The 25925-nt window shown below is 40.0% G+C and overlaps 1 protein-coding gene across 1 annotated transcript in view; it reads left to right on the top strand.

Annotated features, from left to right (window-relative positions):
- The window catches only part of APPL1 (adaptor protein, phosphotyrosine interacting with PH domain and leucine zipper 1), a 48402-nt gene that overhangs the window by 7324 nt on the left and 15153 nt on the right, over nucleotides 1–25925 (top strand). The window contains exons 2-13 of the mRNA XM_029051157.2: nucleotides 1431–1529; nucleotides 4561–4620; nucleotides 5434–5505; nucleotides 6124–6211; nucleotides 7153–7194; nucleotides 10004–10062; nucleotides 11902–12048; nucleotides 17637–17719; nucleotides 18373–18531; nucleotides 20668–20856; nucleotides 22972–23014; nucleotides 24975–25031. Of these exons, the coding sequence (XP_028906990.1) occupies nucleotides 1431–1529; nucleotides 4561–4620; nucleotides 5434–5505; nucleotides 6124–6211; nucleotides 7153–7194; nucleotides 10004–10062; nucleotides 11902–12048; nucleotides 17637–17719; nucleotides 18373–18531; nucleotides 20668–20856; nucleotides 22972–23014; nucleotides 24975–25031 (1098 nt within the window). The remainder of the gene's footprint in view (nucleotides 1–1430; nucleotides 1530–4560; nucleotides 4621–5433; nucleotides 5506–6123; nucleotides 6212–7152; nucleotides 7195–10003; nucleotides 10063–11901; nucleotides 12049–17636; nucleotides 17720–18372; nucleotides 18532–20667; nucleotides 20857–22971; nucleotides 23015–24974; nucleotides 25032–25925) is intronic.

Here is a 25925-nt window from a genome sequence, read left to right as displayed (position 1 = left end):
AGAAAAGGGATATGTATATTAGTGCTTAAATAATGGGTATCTAAGATGTGTACAGAAGTGCTATAGCAGATTGATAATACTTAAGTATTTAGGTAGCACTGAAGTAGCATTTGGAGGGTATAAACTCGGGAAGACTAGAACGTCATGAGGAAAAGCCCCTGGAGGAGATATGATTCAGCTTCTTGGCTTCCTGTCAGCTTATCACAAAAAAACTACAAGTACCCTTCTATCTTCTATTCTTCCCACACATCCTACTCAGGGGAGCTGCATGCCATAATCAATACAAGATGTACTAATGATTTTACAGTCTAGAGTCTATAATCTAGAGTCCATAATCTATAGAGTCTATAATCAGTTCCTTTGCACAGGTTCTCAGTCCTGAAGTGCCAGGACTGAGTCTCAATTCTCATTCTTGTTTGGCAACTCCACTATTATCCACCTTGATGTTAATTCTCGCTGACCACATTGAGATTCCAGCTTCTGTGACATGACTGAAAAACAGTTCTATTTTTAGAAAAAAAAGTTCCTAAGAGTCTTGCACTAGGCCATAATAAAAATAATAATAGTAATGGGTTTTAAGGGCTTACTGTTGTGTCAAGCACTGTTCCAAGCACTAGGGTTGATACAAGTTACTCAGGGTGGATACAGCCCCTGTCCCACAAGGAGGTAGCTCATGGTCTGTGTAGTAGGCAGAACAAGTATTGGATCTCTATTATACAGTTGAAGAAACTGAGCCACAGAGAGGTTAAATGACTTGCCCAAGGTCACACAGCAGACAAGGGGCAGAGTTGGGATTAGAACCCAGGTCCACTGACTTCCAGGCCCGTTCTGTATCCACTAGGACACGCTGCTTCTCTGGCCATAAAACCAGTATGTCATCATCATCATCAGGATTTATTATAAGTTTACAACATATGCAGTACACCTCATTAATTCCTGGGAAAATTACCTGGCTTATCAATTAAGATTGGGTTCCTGGCCCACATTGGGGCTCATTGTCTCAATGAGATGAGGACAGACATAGAAGACAATTGGAATATATTCAAAATATCAAAAAATAAATTACAATTCAAGAATATTCAATGTAGGGAAACAATATAAGCTCATTACTGCTTAGAGGGAATAGCCCTTGAGCAACTCCCCAAACCAGGCAAAACCATTTTTGATGAAAAACAGATACAACATTAACATTCTACTCCTTTGGGATGGGGCCGTTAGCCCAAGGAAATGGGTGGAAGGGAGATGGCCACCTCCCTGGCCTTCACGGGGATCCAGACTCCTATTGCCATGTGGAGGAGCAAAATTTAAAAACCTGGTTTGCTTTGTTCCCTATTTGGGTTCCCTCCTTTTAATAGTTGCTACAACATCTCTCCCTTTTAATAGATAATGATTTTTTTAAACTGTAAAATTCTTGTCCTTATTTGGTATAGACAAGGTCCTTGCTGGGTGTATTTGAAGAAGATGCTGCTGCCATTTCCAACTACATGAACCAGTTATATCAAGCCATGCACCGAATTTATGATGCTCAGGTAAAATGAGAACTGCTATCTAGATATTTAGGCATTGCAAAAATGCTGTATGCATCAAATTATATGTTAATTTTAGAGTTCACCTTTTAGTAGCGGAGTTGACAATTAAAATCATTTTTATCAAATAGTATTTTTCATTTAAATGGATAATTTTATGAAGCATAGGAATTTGGGCATTTAGTACTAAATGCAGTTGATCATATTACATATTGATCAGTGACAGCTGAGGTGGAGGAGATTTGAAAGTTGTCTTTTCGCCTGGTTTACAGTAGCGTACTTAATTCATCACATTGGATTTTTAACTTACTGAAATGGGGATAGTAGAGATTGTATACGTTTCAGTGCTTTTTTGCAAAGTGAAATTATTAGAGGACTGGCTATGTATTCTGTTTCTTTACTGATTTGATTTTAAACTGTAGTGGATATGATCTAATTTCAGACTTCTAGGAGCAAATTCTATATGCTAATATAAAAATATATATAGATGTCACAGGAGCCATGCAACAGATTAATTATTTTTCTTCTCATTTTCTCCCCTGCCTTGGACTCACTTTGCTGGTTTGCTTTGTTATGCTGTGATGCTCAATTATTTTTTTCTCATATTTTCCTCTGTTAAAATTTGGCCTAGATCCTTGGGACAGGTCAGTACAAAGCCAACCCTAACCAGTTTGGAGTCACTGAAATCTGTTCCAGGGCAACCTTGTAAGCCCCCTCTGATGGCACTTCTGGTTCAGCAGGACTACCGTGGCTGATGCCTGGCTGGGCTGGTATGGGTGGGAGCTAATTCTAGACTGAACTAGGGCATTCACTGAACTAGGGCTCAGTAATTACTGAGAACATACCGTGAGCACTGTACTACGTGATTGGGAAAGTACCGTATACTACAATATAATTAGTAGACGTGACCTTACAGTGTAGCGGGAGACAAACACGAAAGTAAGTAACAGATAACAGACAGTGATAGAGTATAGAAGATATATAGATAAGTGCTTCAGGAGTGAGTACTAAATCCTGACCTGGGAGTTGGGATATAAGGTGGGAAGATTAGAAATTAATTGGGAAGACCTCCTGGAGGAGATGTGATTTCAGAAGGGCTTTGAATACGAGGAAAGCAGGGGACCTCCTGATGTGAATGGGGTAGGGAATTCCAGGGAGGAAGTAAGCAAAAGGTTGGTGACCAGAGAGATGAGAACGAGGCATAGTGAGTAGGTCAGTTCGAGAGGAACAAAAAGGATGAATTGGGCTGTAGTGGGAGAAGAGGATGGTGGATAAATGACAGGAGAGAGCTCATCGAGTGCTGTAAAAACAATAGTTTCTGCCAACTGATTGTGTTTTCTCCGCCACTTGTCTGCTGTGTGACCTTGGGCAAGTCACTCCACTTCTCTGGGCCTCAGTTACCTCGTCTGTAAAATGGGGATTGAGATTGTGAGCCCCACATGGGCAAGGACTGTGTCTAACCTGATTTGCTTGTATCCACTTCAGTGCTTGGTACACAGTAAGCCTTAACAAATACCATAATTTATTTATTTTGCATTGTAAGTCCCTTGGAGGCAGGGATCGTGCCTAACAACTATATTGTACTCTCCCAAGTGCTTAGCATGGTGCTTTACAATAGGCACTTGATAAATTCCATTGACTGATTGAATGGGCAACAATCAGAAGTTTTTGAGGAGTGGGGTGACGTGTTTAGAACAACATTTTAGAAAAATGATCGGAGGCAGGGAGATCAGTGAAGAGGCTGATGTAGTAATCCAACTCTGGGATATGATAAGTACCTGGACCAGCATGGTGGCCATTCGAAAAGGGAAAAAGAGGTAGATCCTGGAGATTTTGTGGAGAAAGAACTGACAGCATTTGGCCACAGACTGGATGTTGGGGGTTGGAAGAGAGGAGTCAAAGACAATGCCAAGTTTATGGGCTTGAGAGATGGGGACGATGGTGGTGGTGACGACTATGATGAGAAAGGATTTTGAAGAGATGAGCTCAGTTTTAGACATATTGTTCTTCAGCTGCTCATGTGGCATCCATGTAGAGATGTTCTGGAGTCAGAAGGAAATGAGATATTGCTGAAGAGAGAGATCATGGCTAGTAAGGAAGATCTGGGACCATATGCATAGAGGTGGGAGTTGAAGCCATGGGAGCACCTGAGCTCCCCAAGGAGACATGAGGTCTTTTTATTTATGCTAGGCAGGGGCTTATTGAGGTAAATGCAACAAAGAAATGCTTTACTTCCCATCCTCTGACATGGTTGGAACTTTAACTTTTAGACTGTGAGCCCGTTATTGGGCAGAGATTGTCTCTATCTGTTGCTGAGTTGTACATTCCAAGCACTTAGTACAGTGCTCTGCACATAGTAAGTGCTCGATAAATGCAATTGAATGAATGAATATGCCACTTAATATTTTGCTATTTTCATACGCTTGTGTGATTACCTGGACATTTTGGTTAGCTCTTGTGTTAGTCCCTTAACGTCAGCTATTTAGAAAATCATCACCTCATATTAGAAAATCAATTAAAATCTATTTACAGAAACAGGTTTAGTATTACCGTGGCTTAGTGGAAAGAGCCCGGGCTTGGGAGTCAGAGGTCATGGGTTCTAATCCCAGCTCCACCACTTGTTAGCTGTGTGACTTTGGGCAAGTCACTTAACGTCTCCGTGCCTCAGTTACCTCATCTGTAAAATGGGGATTAAGACTGTGAGCCCCACGGGGGACAACCTGATTACCTTGTATCTCTACCCCAGCGCTTAGAACAGTGCTTGGCACATAGTAAGCACTTAACAAATACCATCATTAGTATTAGTTTATTCTAGGTATCAGGAGGGCTAAGTTTATTACTTGGTTTCCAGTTCTTACTACATTCTACTACCTCGAGACACAGTATGTATAGTTCTCCTGTAAGTGAGTTATAAAACAGCATTTTGTAGATATATATATACCAACCTTTTGGGCATCTTCAATTATAATTGTTTCCTGTTTTATAAATTAGTCAGTATCATTACTAATGTGAAATGTATATCATATTTTTCTAGAATGAATTAAGTGCAGCAACACATCTGACTTCAAAACTTCTGAAAGAATATGAGAAACAGGTATAGTATATTAAAACCTAATTTAAACATACATAAGAATTTATCTGTTATGATGGTGAGCTGATACAGGACTATGAATTTTCTTTCACTTTTGCCCTAATAAATCTCTGGCAGAGGGGTTGGGAACCCATTTGACTTTTTCTGAAATATTGTGGTTAACAAATCTATCTTTAAAGGCCCGGTAGTGTTATTTCCTTAAGTATTGCTAGACAACAGATTTTTGTTAAATTCCATTAATATTTTCAGTAGAATAACATTTTGAAGGACTACAGAAAGGGCTTGCTCAGATTTTAAGTAATTTCCCCAAAATAGCTGTCAAAACCAAAATCTAGTAAGAGTAATATTTGTAAAGTGCTGCTTAGGTGCTAAGTGTCAAGGAAGACCCCAGGATAATCGAATTGGACAGAGTTGCTGTCGCACACGAAGCTCAGTCGGAGAGGGAAAACAAATATTTCCTATTTTACAGACAAGGAGACTGAAACACAGAGAAGTTAAAGTGACTTGTCCAAGGTCACACAAGCAGGCACGTGGCTGAGCTGGGATTTAAACTCAGGTCTCCTGTCTCCCAATCCTGTGCTCTATCCACTAGATCGTACTGCTTCTCGGTTATTTAAATTATCCTATAGTTATTTAAATGCTTCTCTGGCTATTTAAATTCAGTGGGTTGCTATTGCTTTCTCCTGGAGGAGAAGAATATTTATTTAAAAAATTCCATTCAAAAGTTATGTTTTGAAATTATTAGACCAAAAATAGACATTTTCCCCATCCATGAGGAGTCAGTGTTATGAATGTGCTCCTTTTTCACTTTTTTAGCGTTTTCCACTAGGGGGAGATGATGAAGTTATGAACTCTACTCTGCAGCAGTTTGCAAAAGTAATTGATGAGGCAAGTGGTTCGTATATTTTACTTGGTTTCAAATGAGTCGTTGAATAGGTCATGTGTCAGCAAGAGTTACCATTTTTGATAGGCTGGGTACAAATGGGCTACTTCTTTAAAACGGTAATGGTAAGCAGGTGTGTTGTACGACATTTCCTATTTTGTAATGTTCTGAGTTTTGCCATTAGTAATAGCTATCAGATGCTATTACACCAAAACTTCGAATGCATGGAGAGGAGGAGAAGGTGAGAAGGGTGAAGAGTATGGCCATTGCAAGTCATCTAAGAGGCATCACAGTCATAAATTGGCGACCCAAAAGGGCATGTAGTCTGAAGGAGGAGAACTGGGGCCTGGTAGTGATGGGTGGGAGCCGAGCTAACTAGACCTGGGGAGGCTGGGGGCCGGCGGGGGTGGGGGAGAACCAAGATTATGCTGGATAGAGAGAAAGCTGTCCCTGGCTGTAGTTGAAATTGTGAGGTAGGAAGGCAAGAAGAGGGACAGGGGCAAAGAACTGTGAATGATTCATGACTATCAACTTGTTTTTCTCAAAAAATGAAGACTATCAGATTTTGCTCAATTGTAATTAAAATAATTTTGTTCCTTTCTATATTTATTTGCTTTTATTAGCTCAGCTCTTGTCATGCAGTACTTTCAACTCAACTTGCTGACGCTATGATGTTCCCCATATCCCAGTTTAAAGAACGGGATCTAAAAGGTAATGAAGCAAACTTTCAAATAATTCCTGTTTTTAATAATTGTAACAGGAGTAATGGGATTGCCAGACTACCTCTTAAAGTGTCAGGGTATTTTGCCTTTTTCTTTTATTGAATCAAGCATAACTCCAGTAACGTCTCCACCATGAAGAAGTATTAAGATACCTGTCTCGTGGTATTGGAAGTAAATCAGGGACTCAAATAGTAGTATTCGTCACTGTCAGGTACAGTTAAAGCTTTGTGCATTTTGTATTATTGTTGCATTTGAGAGCTATATGTCGAATTTTGGGGATATTGCTTCGGAGAGGGAGGTCATTTAGCTTTCTAAACAAGAGTGCTTGATTGTTTTTTACCTACCTTTTGTGTATTATGGGTCACTTTCCATGTAGGTTCTTTGTCGTCATGTTTTTCACTTATTGTTTTAACTCATTAACTTTCCTTCATTATGTAAAGGAACCGTAAATGGAATAGTTAGGTCATGGCATTATATTAAGTAATTTGCTTATCTCTGTATCTCAAAATTTCAGGTCATAGCCCAGAAGAATCCACAGCACTTAAAACATGTGCTATTTGTTGGTTTTTTCCTGAGAAAGGCATGGTATTTGCTCCAACTGTGCCCTAGCTGACCTTGAAATTCCTCTGCCAACCAAATAGAAAGTAGTCACTGTTGATATGAAACTGATACAGCGAAAAATTTTCTCTCGACTGACAATTATCTGTGATGTCCTTATCAACCCGAGTATACAAGTAGACAGATTTACTCTAAGGGTTGTAGTTGAAATTCACTAATAGTTTTAGCATATAAAAATAAATGTAAAAAGAAAGTAATTGTACATTTCTCACCCAGTCAGTAAGCTGTGAGTGACCAAAGGGTGGACAGCATATTAGCTGCTCTCCTTAATACTAAACTGTACTGATTCTTACATTTGAATCTTCTTTTTAGAAATATTAACTTTAAAAGAAGTGTTCCAGATGGCTAGTCAGGGTAAGTGCCATTAAGCTTAAATCGCAACCTCTAGGAGATGTATATTTGTAATCAGAAAGTGTCTGAGGTCAATTTTGAAGGCATAGTTATAGCCTTGGGAAGAATTAGCCCTCATTGACTTGAGAAAACAAATAACTATTTAAATTAATGATTTTTAAAATTGCACTCATTTATTTGTCTTTTGTGTAAGATGCTGCTGATGCTGCTGGTGAAAGTTACCCATGGTGTGAGTGTGGCTGAAGGCCAATGCGAGCCTGGCATTCACGGCTACACAGTGTCCTCCCAAATATGGACTTCGATATTTGCTGTGTCTTTTTGCCCATAATCATGTCATCTAAGCGAAAATTGAGTAATTTGTAAACCATCATCTGTGTCATTTATTGAGTGCCTATGGAGTGTGAAGCACTGTACTAAGCACTTGGAAGAGTACAACAGAAGCATAATACAAGATCACTGCCTTTCAGAAGCTAAATTTACACACAAACACCCTTTGAGGAGCTCATCTGGTCCCCTGACTTCAACTGTCATGTATATGCAGTTGTCTCCCAAATCTGCCTCGCAAGCCCTGGCATCTCTCTTTCTCTGCAATCTTGCCTTTCCTCCTGCCTCCAGCTCTATCTGGATATCCCACTGACATTTCAGGCTCAATATGTCCAAAATTGATTTCCTCATCTTCCCTCCCAAATCTTCTCTTCCGCTTAACTTTCCCAACTCAGTTGACAACACCACCATCTCTCCCAACCCCATAACCTTGGAATTATTCCTGATGCCACCCTCTCTTTCAGCCTCCATAGTCAGACCACCTGTCAGTTCACCCTCTACAATATTTCCATAATCTGCTCCTTCCTATCCATCCAGCCACAACACTGGTCCAGGCACTTGGTCATAGCTCAGTTTGTTTACTGCATCTGTCTCCTTGCTGCTCTTCATTCCTCCAAATCTCTCCTCTTTCCAGTCCACATACTGCAGTCTGTTATCAGGATGATTGTTCTAAAATGACATTCTGCATAAGTCTCCTTACTCCCCTAAAATTTCCAGGAGTTGTCCATTCATTTTAATGTACTTGATCAGCTCTCCCACCTACCTATTTACTCTTTTCTCCCACTACTGCCTAGCTCTCACTTTTTATTCCTCTCAGGCTAACCTATTCACTGCCTCCTCTCATCTCTTCCATTGCCCATCACTTGGTCGGACCCTCCCTCTTGCCTGGAACTCCCTCCCGCTCCACCTTGTGGAAACTAACTCTTAACCAGCCTTACTCCATTTTGCTTTTGGTTTCCATTTTTGTTTATCTAGCTTATTTTCCTAAATCATGCTTCAGCCATACCCTCCCTGTGTGGTGAATTTCAGCCAAACCTTCCTCTCTCCTCAGTTTCAGCCACACCCTGCTGTCATTTAAGGAAACTGCAGCCACACTTGCTTGGATCCTGTTGATTCTGTGAAGGAGCACCCAGCTCACCACCTTTTGTGGATGAGGTTGAGAGCACTTTTAGGGCAACAGACTCTGTCTTCACCTATGCAGCTCTGTATTAGTATTGCATTAATAAATCCCTTGTGCTGTGTTGCTGCAATTTGCCACTTTTGTTGGACCTGACAACATCAAGCAGACCACTGATCTCTCTCCTTTCCAATCTTTCTGCAGTCACATCTCCTCCAAGAGGTCTTCTGCGATTAACATCTATTCTCCCCCATGGTATATTTCCCAACTGCCATTTTGGCACTTTTATACCACCTAAGCACTTAGTCACACCTTCCTGATGCACTTATGTACATATCATATATTTTATTACTTTATATTTGTAGACTGTTTACAATCTAATGGGGTGGACAGACCAAAAAAAATTCACAAAGAATATTAGGAGGAGGAGCAAGTCTTTAGTAGGAAGTCCTTTGAACAGGGAAGTCATAATTTTTCTAGAGTAATTTTCATGTATCAAGTAACAGTATTTAAGTGGCTAAATAAAAATGAAATGAGTGAATTAATTTTATATACTGTGTATGCCTACATTATGTATACACTATGCCTACCTGTAATGTATAGTGCAGGCTTGGAGTGTTTATTTTTGAGCGTCACAGACCTTGAGCTTTGTCCAGTGTGACTGAAATCATAGAATTTCTACCACATTTGTTCCGTAAGCCTTCACTCTAAACCTTTCCTATACTTGTGGACTTTCAAGAACCTAATTAACTCCAGTGAAAACCAATAATGAGAGATTTGGTTAGGTGCATTTTGGGAGCTATTTATGTGTTGGAAGGACCACTAATGTTTCTTGAAGTGACCCCTTTGAATTTCTCAACCCCATATTCATCTGCTTTCCCAAACAATAATAAGCATTCTGTAGGCTTCCAGTTGCCAAAGCAACCACAGAGCCATGCTTTCAGAGCAGTTATAAGAGCCAGAAATGCAAATTCTGGGGTCCAAACTCCTGAGTGCACTCTTCACACATCTAGGGTAGTCATGGAGATGTGACACTAGGGTTTCTGTAGGCAGCTGGAAAACTAAACTCAATGATTTTGTTGCTTTGGAGAAGAGATTGTCTCTGACAACACTTCCCTCCTCCCTGCTGTTGTCACTTGGGAGGACCCCAAGGTAGCTTGCATGTATCAGGGCCCAGGGTTCCTTAACTATGCCACTGTTAGTTGGTATCTTTTGTCCAACACCCCCCCCTCCATAATTAGCTATAATAAAAGCAATATGGTTTAGGGGAAATTTTCCCTTGAGATAATGCACTTTCTCAAAATGATAGCAGTTAAAAGGTATATTTTTGTGTGGAAATTATATCCTTGACATGAATACATTATTTTTCAGATCATGACACCGCAATTAATAGATACAGCCGCCTCTCTAAAAAAAGAGAAAATGAAAAGGTTTGTAGCATTTAAATTCTTTTAATCCCAGGAATAGTTTGACATCAGCATTAAACAAATGGCTATTTGTAAAGAAATTGAGAATCATGAAAAAATGGTTTATTAGTAGTAATGGTACCAAGAGTAAGCACTTAAAATTCATTCAATAGTATTTATTGAGCACTTACTATGTGCAGAGCACTGTACTAAACGCTTGGAATGTACAATTCGGCAACAGAAAATGTGTGAAGCACTATTCTAAACTCTGGGAGGATTACATGGGCCTCAATTGAGACATTGTTCCTGATTCACAACACTATCACAACCTTATCACATTATCGCAACCTCTCTAAAAAGTAAAGATGACTCAGATGGTTCCACCCTCATCACAGTCAAGGAGGGAATCCTGCTAAGAGTTCAGCAGCACTTCAACCATTCTCTGTAACACCTGCGATTGAAGATAAGGCCTTGCACAGCATAGAGAACCTTACTAACATGTGAAAGCATGGCATTTACTTCAGCTGTTGAGGAAGTCACCATTGCAGTCAGAGCTGTGAAAAATGGAGAAACACTTGGGTGACATTTGCTGAGATTTACAGAGGAGGGCTCACCCTGCTAAAACAGTTAAACTAGCTTTTCCCGAATATATGGAGTACTGAGGTGATGCCACAGTATCTCAAAAATGCCACCATCATAACTTCAAGAAGAATGGCAAAAAATTAGATGGCATCTATCTAGGCATCTCACAATTCTTCATTGCTGTTAAGATCCTAGTCAGAGTCCTCTTGTACTGGCTAATGGAAAATATTGTTGACATCATGCTTCAGGGTATCTTCAGATCACAGTGTGGGTGAGTGAACATGACCTGTGCAGCACGTCAGATGCAGGAAGAGTGTAAGGAGAAGCACCAAGGTCTCTATACAGTTTTCATAGTTTCAATTGCCTTCCTAAGGTCCGTCAGTAGATCTGGAAATTCCTTAGTAAATGTCTCAAATTTCATTAAGGTTTGGAGACTCTTTCACGATGGACTGGCTAGACATGTCAAAGCTGGGAATGTCCTGTCTGATCAGTTCCCTGTCTCCAGTTGAGTAAAACGGGGATATGTAGTATGCCCAGTCCTGTTAAATTTGTCCAAAGCCACGCTGGAGTAAGCAACAAGAGACCTGTATATTGGCCTAAGACTACATTTCCATCTTCTGGGAAACTCTTCCAACTCAGCAGACAAAAAGCACCATCCAACATCCTACAGGTAGTGATTCAAGAACTATTGTCTGCAGACGGCTATCTCCTCGAGGCCCTAACGGTTTTTTTTTAACCACATCAGCCAAGTGGTACAAAGTGACGCTGTCTGAAGAAAACTTGAGTAATGCACCCGAAAGCACCAGAGAAACTGTGCAAATAAGCGAAAGATCTACATTGGAAATGCAGAGCTGAACACTGAAACAGTTTAGGTGCCTAGGCAGAATATTGGCCAGCAGTGCTGTGACAGACAAGGATAAGTCACACAGCAGACAAGTGGCAGAGTTGGGATTAGAACCCAGGTCCTTCTGACTGCAAGGCCCCTGCTCTATCCACTAGGCTATTCTGCTTCATCTACTATCACTTTGAGAAGAAGAGTTGCCACTGCCACACCCTCCTTGCTCTCCCCACATCCATCCTCCCTGTGCCCCTCCCAGAAAGTCTACCTTCTGTTTTGGGTTTTTTTTTAATTTTTAGCATTGGGCAAAAGGAAGGGTTGTGGGAAGCTCCAACCATTGTGTCACAGTGCTAATTTTAAAATAGGTTTATGTCTGATAAATGAGCTGTATCAAAAAGTAAACAAAATTCGAAGTGTAATCACCTATTTTGTTCTTTTATTAGGTAAAGCATGAAGTTATAGAAGATGTGTATACCTCCAGAAAAAAACAGCACCAGACCATGATGCATTACTTCTGTGCATTAAATACTCTTCAGTACAAGAAAAAAATAGCTATATTAGAACCTTTGCTTGGATATATGCAGGCTCAGGTAAATTTTGGCTTTCATTTTTGGCGTTAAACTTGGAATAAGTTTATTTTAAATTTGAGATTGAATTTTGTTACATGCATATTCTAGACCACTGATAAGGAGTTAGATAAATTTTTAATATAATGGAATAATTGTCCAGGTGTACTCTACCCAGATTTAAGGCATTTTTCATAATGCATTTTTAGAGTCTGTATGTGAGAGTGACAAAGACCACCTGAGAGAAGAAAAGGCAGAGATATGATGTAGGAGAAGGAGAAGTCAGAGAGGCCTCATAGGAGAGAAAAATGTCAGATGGCATCTTCTAAAGGATCTCAACTTCTGGTTGGGGTCCTTATTTTCAATGTGTGTCGCCAAACCACTCTTCCCCATGGATGCCACTGTCCTAGAGTTGGAAGATGGGAGGGCTATGTGGCCTAGGGCTAAATTGCTTCCTTCCAGTTCTTTCCTGAGATTCTCTCTCCCAGCATGCCTCATCACCCATATCATTCCCTTTTCCCTAAATCCAGGACTCTGAGTCCCATGAGCTGTACCTCTGTTGCCTGGTAAGTGCTGCCTCCACCTGGAAGTGGAGTGATAAGAGAGTAGAGACCCTATCATCTCCAAAATCCTTACACATTATATATCAACATCGTTGGGCTCAAACACGGGACTCTTTATTACCTATTTATGTTTCCTGAATTGAAGACTTCCCATTTCCATCAATTAGTCAGTCAATCAATTGTCTTATTGAGCATCAATTCAGTCGTATTTATTGACCGCTTACTATGTGCAGAGCACTGTATCTTATTGAGCATCAATTCAGTCGTATTTATTGACCGCTTACTATGTGCAGAGCACTGTACTAAGCTCTTGGGAGGGTAGACCAGAAGTAAAAGACACTGTCCTTGCCCTCATATTCTGCCCCATTCGGACTCCCCTCTCCCCTTCCTCCAACCCCTTGTTCCCCATATGGCATGCAGGCCCTCTCTGCAAAATCGCTGGTTGAGGATTAGGGGGTGGGAATTAGCTGGGTCCTCTGGGACTCCTTTCAGGGTCCCTCACTTTATGCTGCCCTTTTGGTGAGGAAGGAGGGACTGTGTCCTGTCATGTCCGTCCCTGGGGGACTGAGAAGTCTTCGTAAGGATGTGATGGGGATATCGAGGGGGATCTATGCTTTGAAAGACCTGTTAATTGAAATTCAATTCATAATAAGGGTTAAAAGGCCAACAAAGAACATGACACAGAGAGAAATAAAGTGGTGTTGGATACTGTAAGAAATGCAACCTTGCAGCCGCAGGCAGTATTTACTTGCGCATGATGTGGAATGGATTGTTAGTCAGACATTGGTTTATTCAGCCATAGTTGGACCCACCAATTAAAATCGCAGTCAGTAACGTCTTCAAACTCAGAATTCAATTCTGTGTGCATTTATGTATACAAAACTGTCCTTCAGGTTTGAAGACACTACAGGTGGTGATACACACACACTAAAACCTTTATGTGACGTGCTTGGGGAATGGGATTTGTCAGTTAGTAAAATATGATACTTGTTCAAAAGTTACAGTGCTGTCCAGCAGAAAGGGAGCGTTCCATAATCTCATGGAGGACCGAGTAAAGTCCCGTTGAAATCAGTGGAAACTGCCAGAAGCAGATGTCTTAGTGAAGCTGTGTGACCTAGTGGAAAGCTTCCATTCCACATCATGCACATGTAAATACTGCCTTTGGCAGCAGTGTTGCATTTGTTACAGTGCCCAGTACCATTTTATTTCTCTTTTTATGTCATATTCTTCTTGCAGTCTCTGTTGTAAGACAGTTATCCCATCTAATTTCTGTACACTAGATTGCCCTGTTTTCTGAGGTAGATACAAGAGTATCAGGTCAGGCAGTCCCTGCCTCATATGAGCTCACAATCTGAGAGAGAGAGAGAGGAGATATTTAATCCCCATTTTACAGATAAGGAAACTGTGGCATAGTGAAGTTAAGTGATTTGCTTGTGCTTTTCTCCAAAGAGGGAAGTTTGTGCCATCTACTTCTGTGTGAATTTATTAACTTGAAGGAGAACACACTACTGCTTTGGAAAGGGAGTTCCCCACTAGCTGCTGAACCTGTAGGGGTGCAAGTCAGCAGAACCCCACCCCACAATAGTTTCCTGAGCCTCTTGAGGGTTCAGCTCTATCAAATCAAAGGATCTTGGCAATGAATTATTTGGACATTATCAGGGTGCATCAACTGGAGCTCTTTGGGACCGAATAGCAAAGATGAAACAATCCAGGAGTCCTCTTATCCAGGGTGGTTCCAATTGGGTAAGGTTGTCATTGCAGATATTTCCAGTTTGGCACAGCAGACAACAGTCCTGGGAGTGAGTTGAAGCTCTCCGTGGCTATACCCTGATTAAGCCCACGTGATCTTAGGACAAGAGAGTGTCTGCCCCTGTCTTCTCTAGGCAGCTGTAAGGAGTCCATCGCATAAACCCCAGAGTCAAATCTGGGGCAAAATCCTCTGCGTGATGAGAAACATGATATCTTTTTAATAGTTTCGAATGCCACTTTTCAGTGCATTGGTTGCATGTGGCCACAGTGATCTGAACATCTTTCAAATCCTGCTGATGAATCATGCTATAATCTTTGAGATGACTTTGTTTAGACTTTGGGTGCTTCCATGATGTCTTTCTCTAATTGGAGGTAGAAGATAATGTTGATGATTAGGAGCAGATGTTTGGCACCTTTACTGAACAGCAGTGGAGACCATTGCTGTCCTGTCCCATGAGAGTCAAGTACTTTTTTCCATGTTTCAGCATCATTACCCACCCTCACATTGAAATCCCCTTGATGATTAGCTTTTCAGATTTGGAGCTGATATGATAAGCTTATCCAGATCGTCATATAAAAGTTTCCTTTCTCTTGTTTTTTGCCATCACTGGGGCATATATGCTAGTGATGGTAGCAAAGTCCCTTTTGCTTTTGAAGCAGGCATAAGGACATCAAGCTGTCACTTAAACTTATGGGTAAATCTGGGAGGCCAGAGTCGAGGAACTGTCTGTTTGCAAATCTGGCACCCGAGTGGTGTCACTCTTAAGAGGAAAGACCTCTCTAGAAGTAGGTGAATCCATCCTCTTTCTCTGTCATCAGATACCCCAGGTGCTCTCAGTGCCACAATGTTGACTTCATATTTGGCCAGTTTATGAACAAACTCAAGTGGCTTCCTTCTTTGTGGATGATTGCTGGTATTTTTATCCAGTAACATCCTGATGTTCTATGATGAGAGTTCCTATTTACTCCTGTAATTACCCCACCTTCAGCAAAATTTATGCAACCCAGAACAGAGGCAGGGCTGTTACTTGGAGAATTAAGTCTAGCCAAAAGGAAAGCAGAAAAAAAATGAGAGAGAAAAAAGGAGGAGAAAGAAGAGAAAATACCTCTCTATCCCTGATCTTTCTCTTTTTGTCTGCTGTTTCATATTTCCTCCTGCCTTCAGGACATCTCTATTTGGATGTTTCACCAACACCTTAAACTTAAAATGTCCAAAACAGAAATCCTCATCTTCTCACCCAAGCCCTGTCCTCTCTCTGAATTTCACATCACTGTAGACAGCACCACCATCATCCCTGTCTCACAAGTCCATAACCTTGGCGTTATCCTCAACTCATCTCTTTCATTCAACCCACATATTCAATCTGTCACCAAATCTTGTCAGTCAACTTTCACAACATCGCTAAAATTCTCCCTTCCTCTCCATCCAAACTGCTGCCACGTTGCTCCAAGCACTTATCCTACCCCACCTTGGCTACTTTATTAACCTCCTCGCTGACCTCCCCCTTCCTTTTCCTCCTCACTTCAGTCTGTACTTCACTCTGCTGCCCGGATCATTTTTCTGCAGAAGCGTTCAGTCATTGTTTCCCCACTCCTCAAAAACCTCCAGTGGTTGCCCATCCTCCGACACATCAAACAGAAACTCCATACCATTGGTTTATAAAACACTCAATCATCTTACCTCCACCTCCCATCTTACCTCACTGATTTCCTCCTACAACCCAGCACACTCACTTTGCTTCTCTTTGCTTTTCTTAACACCAACCCACTCACTCTACCTCGATCTCATCTATCTTGCCACTGACCCTTCGCCCACGTCCTGCCTCCATCCTGGAACTCCCACCCCCTTCATATCCGACAGGTGATGAGTCTCCCCACCTTAACAGCCTTAATAAAATCACATCTCTTCCAAGAGGCCTTCCCCTATTAAGCCCTCATTTCATCTTCTCCCACTCCCTTCTGCTTCGCCCTTGCACTTTGATTTGTACCCTTTACTCACCCCACTCTGTCCCACAGCACTTATGGATGTATCCATAATCAACCAGTCGTATTTATTGAGAGCTTACTGCGTGCAGAGCACTTGGGAAAGGACAAGTATCGAGTTGATAGATGTGTTCTCTGTTCACAAGGAGCTTACTTATTTTAATGTCTGTCTCCCCATATAGACTGTAAGCTCCTTGAAGGCAGGGAATATGTCTACCAATTCTGTTATATTGTATTCTCCCAAGCACTTAGTACAGTACTCTGCACATAATAAGCATTCAACAAATATGATGGACTGATTGATTATTTGAGATTGTATCTCTTCTTTTGCATTTTCCCAAGTGCTGCATACAACAGGCACACAACAAATTACAGTAACCCTCTTTCCCTTCTCCTCTGCCTGCCTCAGCATGTTCAGCTATCACTGGTTGAAGTCACTGTATGGTTCTAAAAGCTGGACAATGAAAAATGGATAGAAAGGACATCAATTTTTTTGAAATGTGGTGTTGGAGAAGGCTTTTACGAATACCATGGACTGCCCGAAAACCAAAAAATTGGATTTTGGAGCAAATTAAACCAAAATGGTCTTTGGAATGCCAAATGACTCAACTTAGATTAGCGTATTTTGGACACTTAATCAGGAGGACTAATTCTTTAGAGATACACTAATGCTAGGAAGAGTCCAGGGAAAACATGAAAGAGGCAGACCAGCAACTAGGTGGATAGAGACCATAACAGTGATAATGGAAAAACTGTTAGGTTGCGGATTATGGCAGTGGACACGACTTTCTGGAGAAAGTGTATCCATGGAGTCGCTCGGCACATAATAATAATAATAATGTGGTAGAAAACAAATATTTAATTTCCTCCTCAAAACTTCGACGGCAGGTCAGAATTATGCAGTGGAGGCAAATATGTGATTAAATACTATGGTTATTTTCTGTCTTTTCATTCGTTTTCTATTTTTTGTAAGATGATCGTCTATCAGGTGTGGTTTTCTGGTGAGCCATTTTTGAGTTTGATAAGGCAGGTGATGTTTAGAGCACCTTTTCCTACCTCTTGCCCCATTACAGTCAAGCAGTATGTTCTTAAATATGTCTGCTCAAATGCCCAATGTGTCACAGAACACTGCCATTGCCTTGTCACCAATTGAACAACCCATATCTTGAGCCACCCACTGGCATAGGACTTTTTGTTTAAGATAGAATTGATTTAGATCATGTGATTATCATGAGCAAAATTGTTAACATTAAACCTAGAAAGGTTGCACATAAAATGGTTTTTGACTTTTCAACAATAACCTTTTGCTTTTTCAAGATAAGCTTCTTTAAAATCGGTTCAGAAAATCTCAGTGAGCAGCTTGAAGAGTTTCTAACAAATATTGGAACAAGTGTACAAAAGTAAGTATATTTTTCTCTTGAAAATTTTCTGAAAAAAATCATATTAAAGTAATATTCATTTGTTCAAGCCTGCATGTATGAAGTCTTTAGATTATGGATGAGGTTACAGGATACTCTCTTGTTTCTGACATCTACTATTCTACCTTTTTGACTGATCTTTCAACAAACATGTGAAGAGAAACCGATCCCATAAGAAATAAGCTTAATACAATGCTCTGCACATAGTAAGTGCTCAGTAAATGCCATTGATTGATTGAAAAATAAAGGAATGGGATGTTTACCATAGTGTACATGGTAAAGTAACGGTCAAATTACACAATCTAAAAAAGGCATTTACTTACTGGTTTTTAGTGGCTACACTTTGTGTGGGCATTTTCGTATATTGCTCATCAATTTTTACCATTCAGTTAATATTTGGAATAGCTTCTTATTCAACTTGAATTCCTCTTTTTTCCATTTGCCAAGTTAAATGTTTTACTATTTTAGTGAGACTAGGAAGCTTGACATGTAATTGATTATTACAAATGAAATTTTAAGAAATTATTTTAAGAACCTTTCCAGGTAAGCGCAATTCATTTGATGGAAATATGATTGGTAAAAGATGTCTCTGTCACATGCAGCTGGATTAATTTGCTCCAATTTTTCTGTATTAGTGTTCGAAGAGAAATGGGCTGTGAAGTAGAGACTATGCAACAGACAATAGAGGATTTGGAAGTAGCCAGTGACCCATTATACATGCCCGACCCTGACATCACAAAATTTCCTGTCCATCGGAACTTAACCCGAAAGGCTGGTTATCTCAATACTAGAAAGTAAGAAAACAAAATTTCTACTTTTTAAATCACACATCGTTCATTTTCACAGAAGAAAGCGAAAAAAAAGTTAATCTACGCGGGAGGGTTTTCATATATGTTTCTTGAGAAAAGATTGAATGTTTGAGGTTTACCTCTGAATTAAGGAAGGACTATAATAACTTTATTAGAAATGATTTCAGTTTTTAGAAACAATCATATTAAAGAGTCCTTGAAGGTGCTAAGTGTAGATTGAGTTAGAATCCTGTATGACAAGAAAATAAAATTCCCTTAAATGGAAAATAGTGGGGGGGCAATGTGTGCTAAGTGCATTTAGCTATTATTGTAATCTTAATTATAAAATGAAATGGCTTTTACTCAGGGCTGTATAAGAGTTTCTGAAGAATATAGGTCATATGTCAAATTCTGAGTGTTTGAACACTATATGTCAATATAGGTCAGGGGTGAGAAATTATTGGTGCTGGAAGGCCATTTGCTGAACTTTACAAGCCACATCAGAGCTGCATACAAACTTCTCCCGACTGTCAAGATAGAGAGAGGAGAGAGAGAGAGAGAGAGAGAGAGAGAGAGAGAGACACGGTTGGAGAGGGTGGGTGTGTGTATAAAAGGCATAGACAGCTGTACTTCTATACTCTGAGCCTCCTACAGATAGTAACCCCAACACACCGCAGACCCTGTTATGTCCAATAAAGTTGGTATTTGTTAAGCGGTTACTATGTGCAGAGCACTGTTCTAAGCGCTGGGGTAGATACAGGGTAATCTGGTTGTCCCACGTGGGGCTCACAGTCTTAATCCCCATTTTACAGATGAGATAACTGAGGCACTGAAAAGTGAAGTGACTTGCCCAAAGTCACACAGCTGACAAGTGGCGGAGCCGGGATTCGAACCCATGATCTCTGACTCCCAAGCCTGTGCTCTTTCTATTGAGCCACGCTGCTTCTCTAATAGCTCTAGGGGCTGCGGAATGAGGGACTTGCTGACTGCATCCGCAGCAGACTTGAAGCCAGTTAAGGAGCCACTTTGGGAAAAACTACAGTTGCCTCCACCACCAGTTAGTTAGTGGCCCAGATTTGACCTAAGCCAAGTGAACCAATAGGCTGTATTTGCCCACCTCTGATTAGAAAGTACTTAATAATTTATATATGTTGAAAATATTCTATTTCAATATTGTAATCTCTTCAATTTGGCTGGAAATCTGAACTCTGTTCTAAACATTATGTTTTAATAATCAGTAATAGTAATCGGGGTATTCGTTAGGGCTTATTGCGTGCCAAGCACTGTTCTGAATGCTGGGTTAGATACAAGATAATCAGGTCAGGACACAGTCCCTATCCCACATGGTGCTGAGCCTCTGAGTAGGAGAGGGAACAGGTGGGGAAACTGAAGCACAGAGGAGTTAAGTGACTTGCCCAAGGTATACAACAGACAAGTAGCAGAGCTGGGATTAGAAGCCAGATCCTCTGACTCCCAGGACCATGTTCCTACTGAGCCATTTTCCATGGGTGGTGTCATCCAGTGAATTGCCATATAGAGTAAAATGCACAAAGAATCTTCACTAGGATGTTTGTCAAATAATTTTGGAAATGCAGGTAGCCTTTCTCATCTAATAACCTAAATAAATTTTAATTAGAAGAATTCATCTATCTGGGCCTTCCCAGACTAAGCTCCGCTTTTCCTCATCTGCCACCCCCTTCTGTGTTGCCCTGATTTGCTCCCTTTGCTGTCCCCCCCACCCCCAGCCCCACAGCACTTATGTATATATCTGTAATTTTATTTATTTGTACTGATGTCTCTCTCTCCCCTTCCCCCTCCCAAGACCCTGAGTTCACTGTGGGCAGGGAATGTCACTGTTTATTGTTGTATTGTACTTTCCCAAGTGTTTAGTACAGTGCTCTGTGCACAGTAAATGCTGCTTAAATGATTCAATGAATGAATGAAATACTACTACTATCAATCAATCAATGGTATTTAGTGAGCACTTTCTGTGTGCAGAGCACTATACTAAGTACTTGTGAGAGTACAACACAACATAATTGGTAGTCACATTCCCTACCCACAAGCATCTTACATATTTTGCAAACAGTGAGGTATAACATATCTGTCCCTACTAAATTTGAATGTGCTTTCTCCATTTAGTAAGACCGGCTTGGTATCATCTACCTGGGATAGGCAGTTTTACTTTACTCAAGGTGGAAATCTGATGAGTCAGGCCCGAGGTGATGTAGCAGGAGGACTTGCCATGGATATAGACAACTGTTCAGTAATGGCTGTGGACTGTGAAGACAGGCGATACTGTTTTCAGATCACTTCTTTTGATGGAAAGAAGTGAGTATATTCTTTCATTTTCACTAACTTGAAAAGGGCAAATGTAATAATTTCTGTAACTTTTTGCTGAACTGGGTTTGTTCCCACCACCCCCCCCTTTTCAATTGTCTATGCTAAATAGCCTACCCGAGCCATTTTGGCTCTGTAGCATTGGGATAGTTAAGGGCCTACTTATTTAAGAAGCTTTGGATTGCTATTAAAATGCAATCATAACATATTTTTTTTTGGTTTAGAGAATTCGTTAACCTTGTTTATAAATCCGTTCAGTTAATAATCTCAAATGTCCAAAGATAATTGTATTGGAGTAGTTGAAATTCAGTACTATCAGTTCTACAATCAGATGGTAGTGGTGGTCTTGCATTATAGTACGCATGCCTTGACCTCTGTTTTGTGCAAGCACACAGCCATTTCTTCTTTCATGGCATCTAATTGCTCCTGTTTATGGGAACCAGAGAAAAGGCACTAAGCAAGAAAGGAAAAATAAAACAAAGAACAGCAGGGAAAAAACTGATAGTTGTCCTATGCACAACTAGACAGGCTGGAGCTGGAAGATGGCAGGAGCATAGGCAAGCAGAGCATAGGCAAGAAGAGGCAGTGTTTCAGGGAGACAGTGCCATGATGACTCTTCTCTCATCACCCAGCACCCTGATCAAAAAGTATGCAATGTGGAGGTGACACTTGGAGATCATGAAGGAGTGGGATAGGGTTTTCAAAAACCTAAAAAAGATTAAAAACACAAGCCCTACAACATTCCAACTAGAAAGCCAGGAGCAGGGGAATCAATGAGTCAAATCAGTGGTATTTATTAAGCTCTTACCGTGTGTAGAGCACTGTACTAAGCGCTTGGGAGAGTGCAACCCAGCAATATAACAGATACATTCCCTGCCCACAGTGGGAATGCTGCTTCACCAGAAGCTCCTCTTTCAGGGTCAAGCCAGATGTATAGAACACTGGTGATTAGAAGGCATTCAGTAATGGAAATGCCAGGTAAATAATGAAAGAATGGTAAAGAAAAATTTAAATAAAATATGTGGAATCTGAGTTCAAAGAAGGTTTCCTTTCCTTTTTGTAGGCAGACCCACAGCTCAGTCCCACAATACCCCTCCCTGAGAGAACTCATAGATCAGTGTAAAAATAAGACTTCACACCTTTCTCCATATTAATCAGGAGGCATGGAACAGGGGAATTGCACTTCCCTTGAAGCCCCAGTTTCCCTGGACTCATCCAGAGGAAAGATTTGGAAGTTGAAAGAAAAACTCTCCTGATGCCTGTGATCTACATTCTGATGAACAGTCATCTTTTCCCACTGGCACTGATACCTTTTTTATAGAAGAAAACATCACTAGACATCCTTATTAAAGGGAAACACATGCTGATTAAATAGTGTTGGGGAAATAGCTTGCAGCCTTTTTTGCTCTTCTGATTATGGAGGTATGCTGGACTTTATGTTGTATAGGAACCTACAAGAAGTGAAAAACCAAAAAGGACATAGTAGGTGTTAAGGGTCACCCAGCAACAGCAGGAGTATAAGCACCTAGTCTTAGAAAAGCTAAAGAGTTGCTCTGCTTCTGCTCCTTCCTCGAGAACCCCAGATCTTGGTCCCTCCCATCTCCAGGAACCAAATTTGTAGGAAAATGTACCAAGGATGAATAGAGCTCATCAGTTCATATACTCATATAACTAATTTCATGGAAAGAGAATGGTTGTCTAAATAGAAATTTCAGCTTTTTATTTAAATGTTAACATTGTCCAATTTTGGAAGGTTGGCTGTGGTCGGCGAGTGGTAATGTTTCATTTCTACCTGTGAGTGATTTTTGGTACCATGTGGTTACCGTTACACACCATTAGTCAAATTTTGTCTTAAGTGATATCACAGCCATTCTGTTCAGAATAGCATTGGGCTTTGAATGTTCAAACAGTGGGAGCAGAAAAAAAAAGCAATTAAAATATGCAAAGGACTGTTTGTTTCTATGCCCACATTGAATCATAACGTTTTTGTGTTTGGTTGCATAGCAGCTTCATTTAAAGCCTTGAGAGTTTTTTTACATTAAAGAGGAAGGTATGTTTCAAAATTTCATTGGAAGTTACTTTGTTACTCTTTTTCTCCCTTTCCAGGTCTTCAATTTTACAAGCAGAGAGTAAAAAAGACTATGAAGAGGTAACGCCCCCTCTACTGTATTTCTTTTTAAAAATATGTTAAAATCTATTATTTTCCCAAAGTAATTTCTGCAGCACTATCTGGGAGGCTGAAGTCAGGAAGTGATCTTGTAACACTACTCTTAGCTGGTAGTCTGGTAGCATCCTGAGGTATCAGTTTGATTTATTTTTTTTCTCTACCCATCCCTGAGTGAGTTATGTTGCACTGAGAATGCAGTGGCAGCTGATATAGCCTATTGCAGGAAGCAGCTATAATTTCAACTGTGGGGGAACTTGAAGACAGAAAAACAAGAATTTGGGAATCCTTTTTCTTCCCTCACAAATCTTTTGTTTTTAGCTCCCTTTCTGTTCCTATTTCACCTAGTGTGGAAGCTAAGATACTTAAAAAGAATGATTCCTTGAAGTCCTTCCTTCAAACCGAAAGGAAAATTCTGAGCTCTGAAGACAACATAAACTGACTAAAGCATTCATTCATTCAGTTAATCAATCAATACTATTTATTGAGTGCTTGCTGTGTGCATAGTGTGTACTAAGCGTGGGACAGTACTACATAACAGAATTGATAGACACATTCCCTACCCACAGTGAGCTTATGGTCTGCAGGACTATATCAGTGTCAGTGGGAAAAGATGTTAGAAAAGAATTCTTATTAAAATAGCACTGGAACAGATTAGCTGCCAGATGTTTTGGAAAGTAGCATGTCATATGTGTTCTATATGCTCCTCAGTAAAAATAATTTATTAGTACTTTTTGAGCTGGGTAATCTTTTCAGCATTTCAGAGAAGCTTGCAAGTGAATGCTTTTTGTTGGATTTAGTGACAATAAAAGGTTAATAAATTACAGTCATGATTCAGTATTTTAACAGAAATGCCCTTTAAAGCACTCAGTCACCTTGCCCCCTCCTACCTTACCTCCTTGATTTCCTACTACAACCCAGCCCACACAGTTTGCTCCTCTAATGCCAGCCTACCCACTGTACCCCAGTCTCATCTCTTGCCGCCGACCTCTCACCCACATCCTGCCTCTGGCCCAGAATGCCCTCTTTTTTCATATCCGACAGACGATCACTCTCCCTACATTCAAAGCCTTATTAAAAGCACATCAACTCCAAGAGGCCTTTCCCAAGTATGCCCTCATTTCCTCTTCTCCCACTTCCTTCTGTTTCACCCTTGCACCTGGATTTGCACTCTTTATTCATCCCCACAGCACTTATGTACATATCTGTAATTCGTTTATATGAATGTCTGTCTCCCCCTCTAATCTGTAAATTTGTTGTAGGCAGGGAACATATCTACCAACTCTCTTTTATTGTGCTCTCCCAAGTGCTTACAGCTCAGTACAGTTTAGTGCTCTGCACACAGTAAGTGCTCACTAAGTATGACTGATTGATTTTGAGGAAGAAGAAAGAGTAAAGAAAGTATGTCAAAAGAAAATAAGTTGACTAAAACAGCTGGAATACCTGTCGTGCACTAGCACTATATTGAATTTTACAATTGAAACTTAGGGTGCCTGAAACCAAGGTGTTTTATATTATGCCTCTGAGTAGAATTGACAGTTAGTTGGTGGAGAGATAAAGGCATAAAAGAGTGTTGATAGTTTAAATGTTGTTCGATTGTTCACTCTTGTCAAGCTCCCATAGTTAACATATGGAATAGAATATGAACTGATTTTATAATTGCTGATGAAACTCAAGTGTTTTAAGTGCTTAAAGAATAATAATACAAATACTGAATGTGATGGACATTTTAAAGAAAGTATTTTTGAGGCAAGAATAAAACTTAAAATATTTAAGATGCTTCCCTAATTAGAAAAATGTGTAAGTAGTTGCTGCTCTCAACGAAGTTGTATTTCCCTGTATTAAACATCAGATATTCTCTCCTTAGAGGGATATGAGTGGAAAATAATGAAGAGAATTTAAGTAAAATACTGAATATGAAGATTTTTCTCCTTTTCTCTTTCAGTGGATTTGTACAATAAACAATATCTCCAAGCAGATATATTTAACTGAAAATCCGGAGGTAATTTTAAAGATCTAATAGATAAATTGAACAAAAAATACTATGGTGTAGTGGAAAGAGCAGAGGACCGGGAATCAGGAGACTTGGGCTCTAATCCTGGCTCTACCACTTACCTGTTGTATGACCTTGGGCAAACCACTTAATTTCTCTGTGGTTCAGTTGCTTCATCTGTACAGTGGGAATTCAGTGTCTGTGAGGCTTAGGTGGTTCAGGACTGTGTCCAATCTGATTATATTGACCCTAGTGCTTAGTTTAGTGCTTAGCACAGAGTAATCATTTAGCAAGTACCACAAATTATTATTATTGTTATTAATAATAAATCCAAATGAGGATTGGCATATTGTTAATTAAATCAAAGGTATTTGTATTTTCAAGTCTTAGAGTACAATTTAACTTTGTAGGGTTTTTGTATTGCAGTAATTTATTTGCCCATTTTATTTTTTGACTGTTTTAAGTGTGTAATTTTGAAAATCAGTAATTATGAAAAGCTTTTTGCTTTTCACTAATTTAATCATCTGTGAGTCGGACTTTTGTTTGTAATATTAATTGAAAGAAAGAATAAAAGCAAAAATGGGGAGAATATAAAGAACATAGTGTTTGGATTTCCATAAATCTAAAATATAATGCCATTTCAGAGTTTGAAATTGTACTGAACTGGTATAGTTTCATTGTACTAAATTGATTTATTGTAAACATTCAAATTTTTCACACTTGTTGCAGCTCTGTCAGTGGAAGAATAATCATGGTTATTAATTAAATCTCCCAAAGCGGTGTACAGAAAAATGCACTGGCATTTTTTGGGCACTGTTTAGTATTGACAAAGTGATCATGGTAGTGCCTTTGTGCAGTTTTTAATATTTTAATTTTATGATCACTTTTCTGACATTTGTAAGT

Source organism: Ornithorhynchus anatinus, chromosome X1 (assembly GCF_004115215.2).
Source record: "Ornithorhynchus anatinus isolate Pmale09 chromosome X1, mOrnAna1.pri.v4, whole genome shotgun sequence".
Lineage (NCBI taxonomy): Eukaryota > Metazoa > Chordata > Mammalia > Monotremata > Ornithorhynchidae > Ornithorhynchus > Ornithorhynchus anatinus.
The sequence above is the reverse complement of the archived record's forward strand: the minus strand, read 5'-3'. Positions and strand labels throughout refer to the sequence as shown.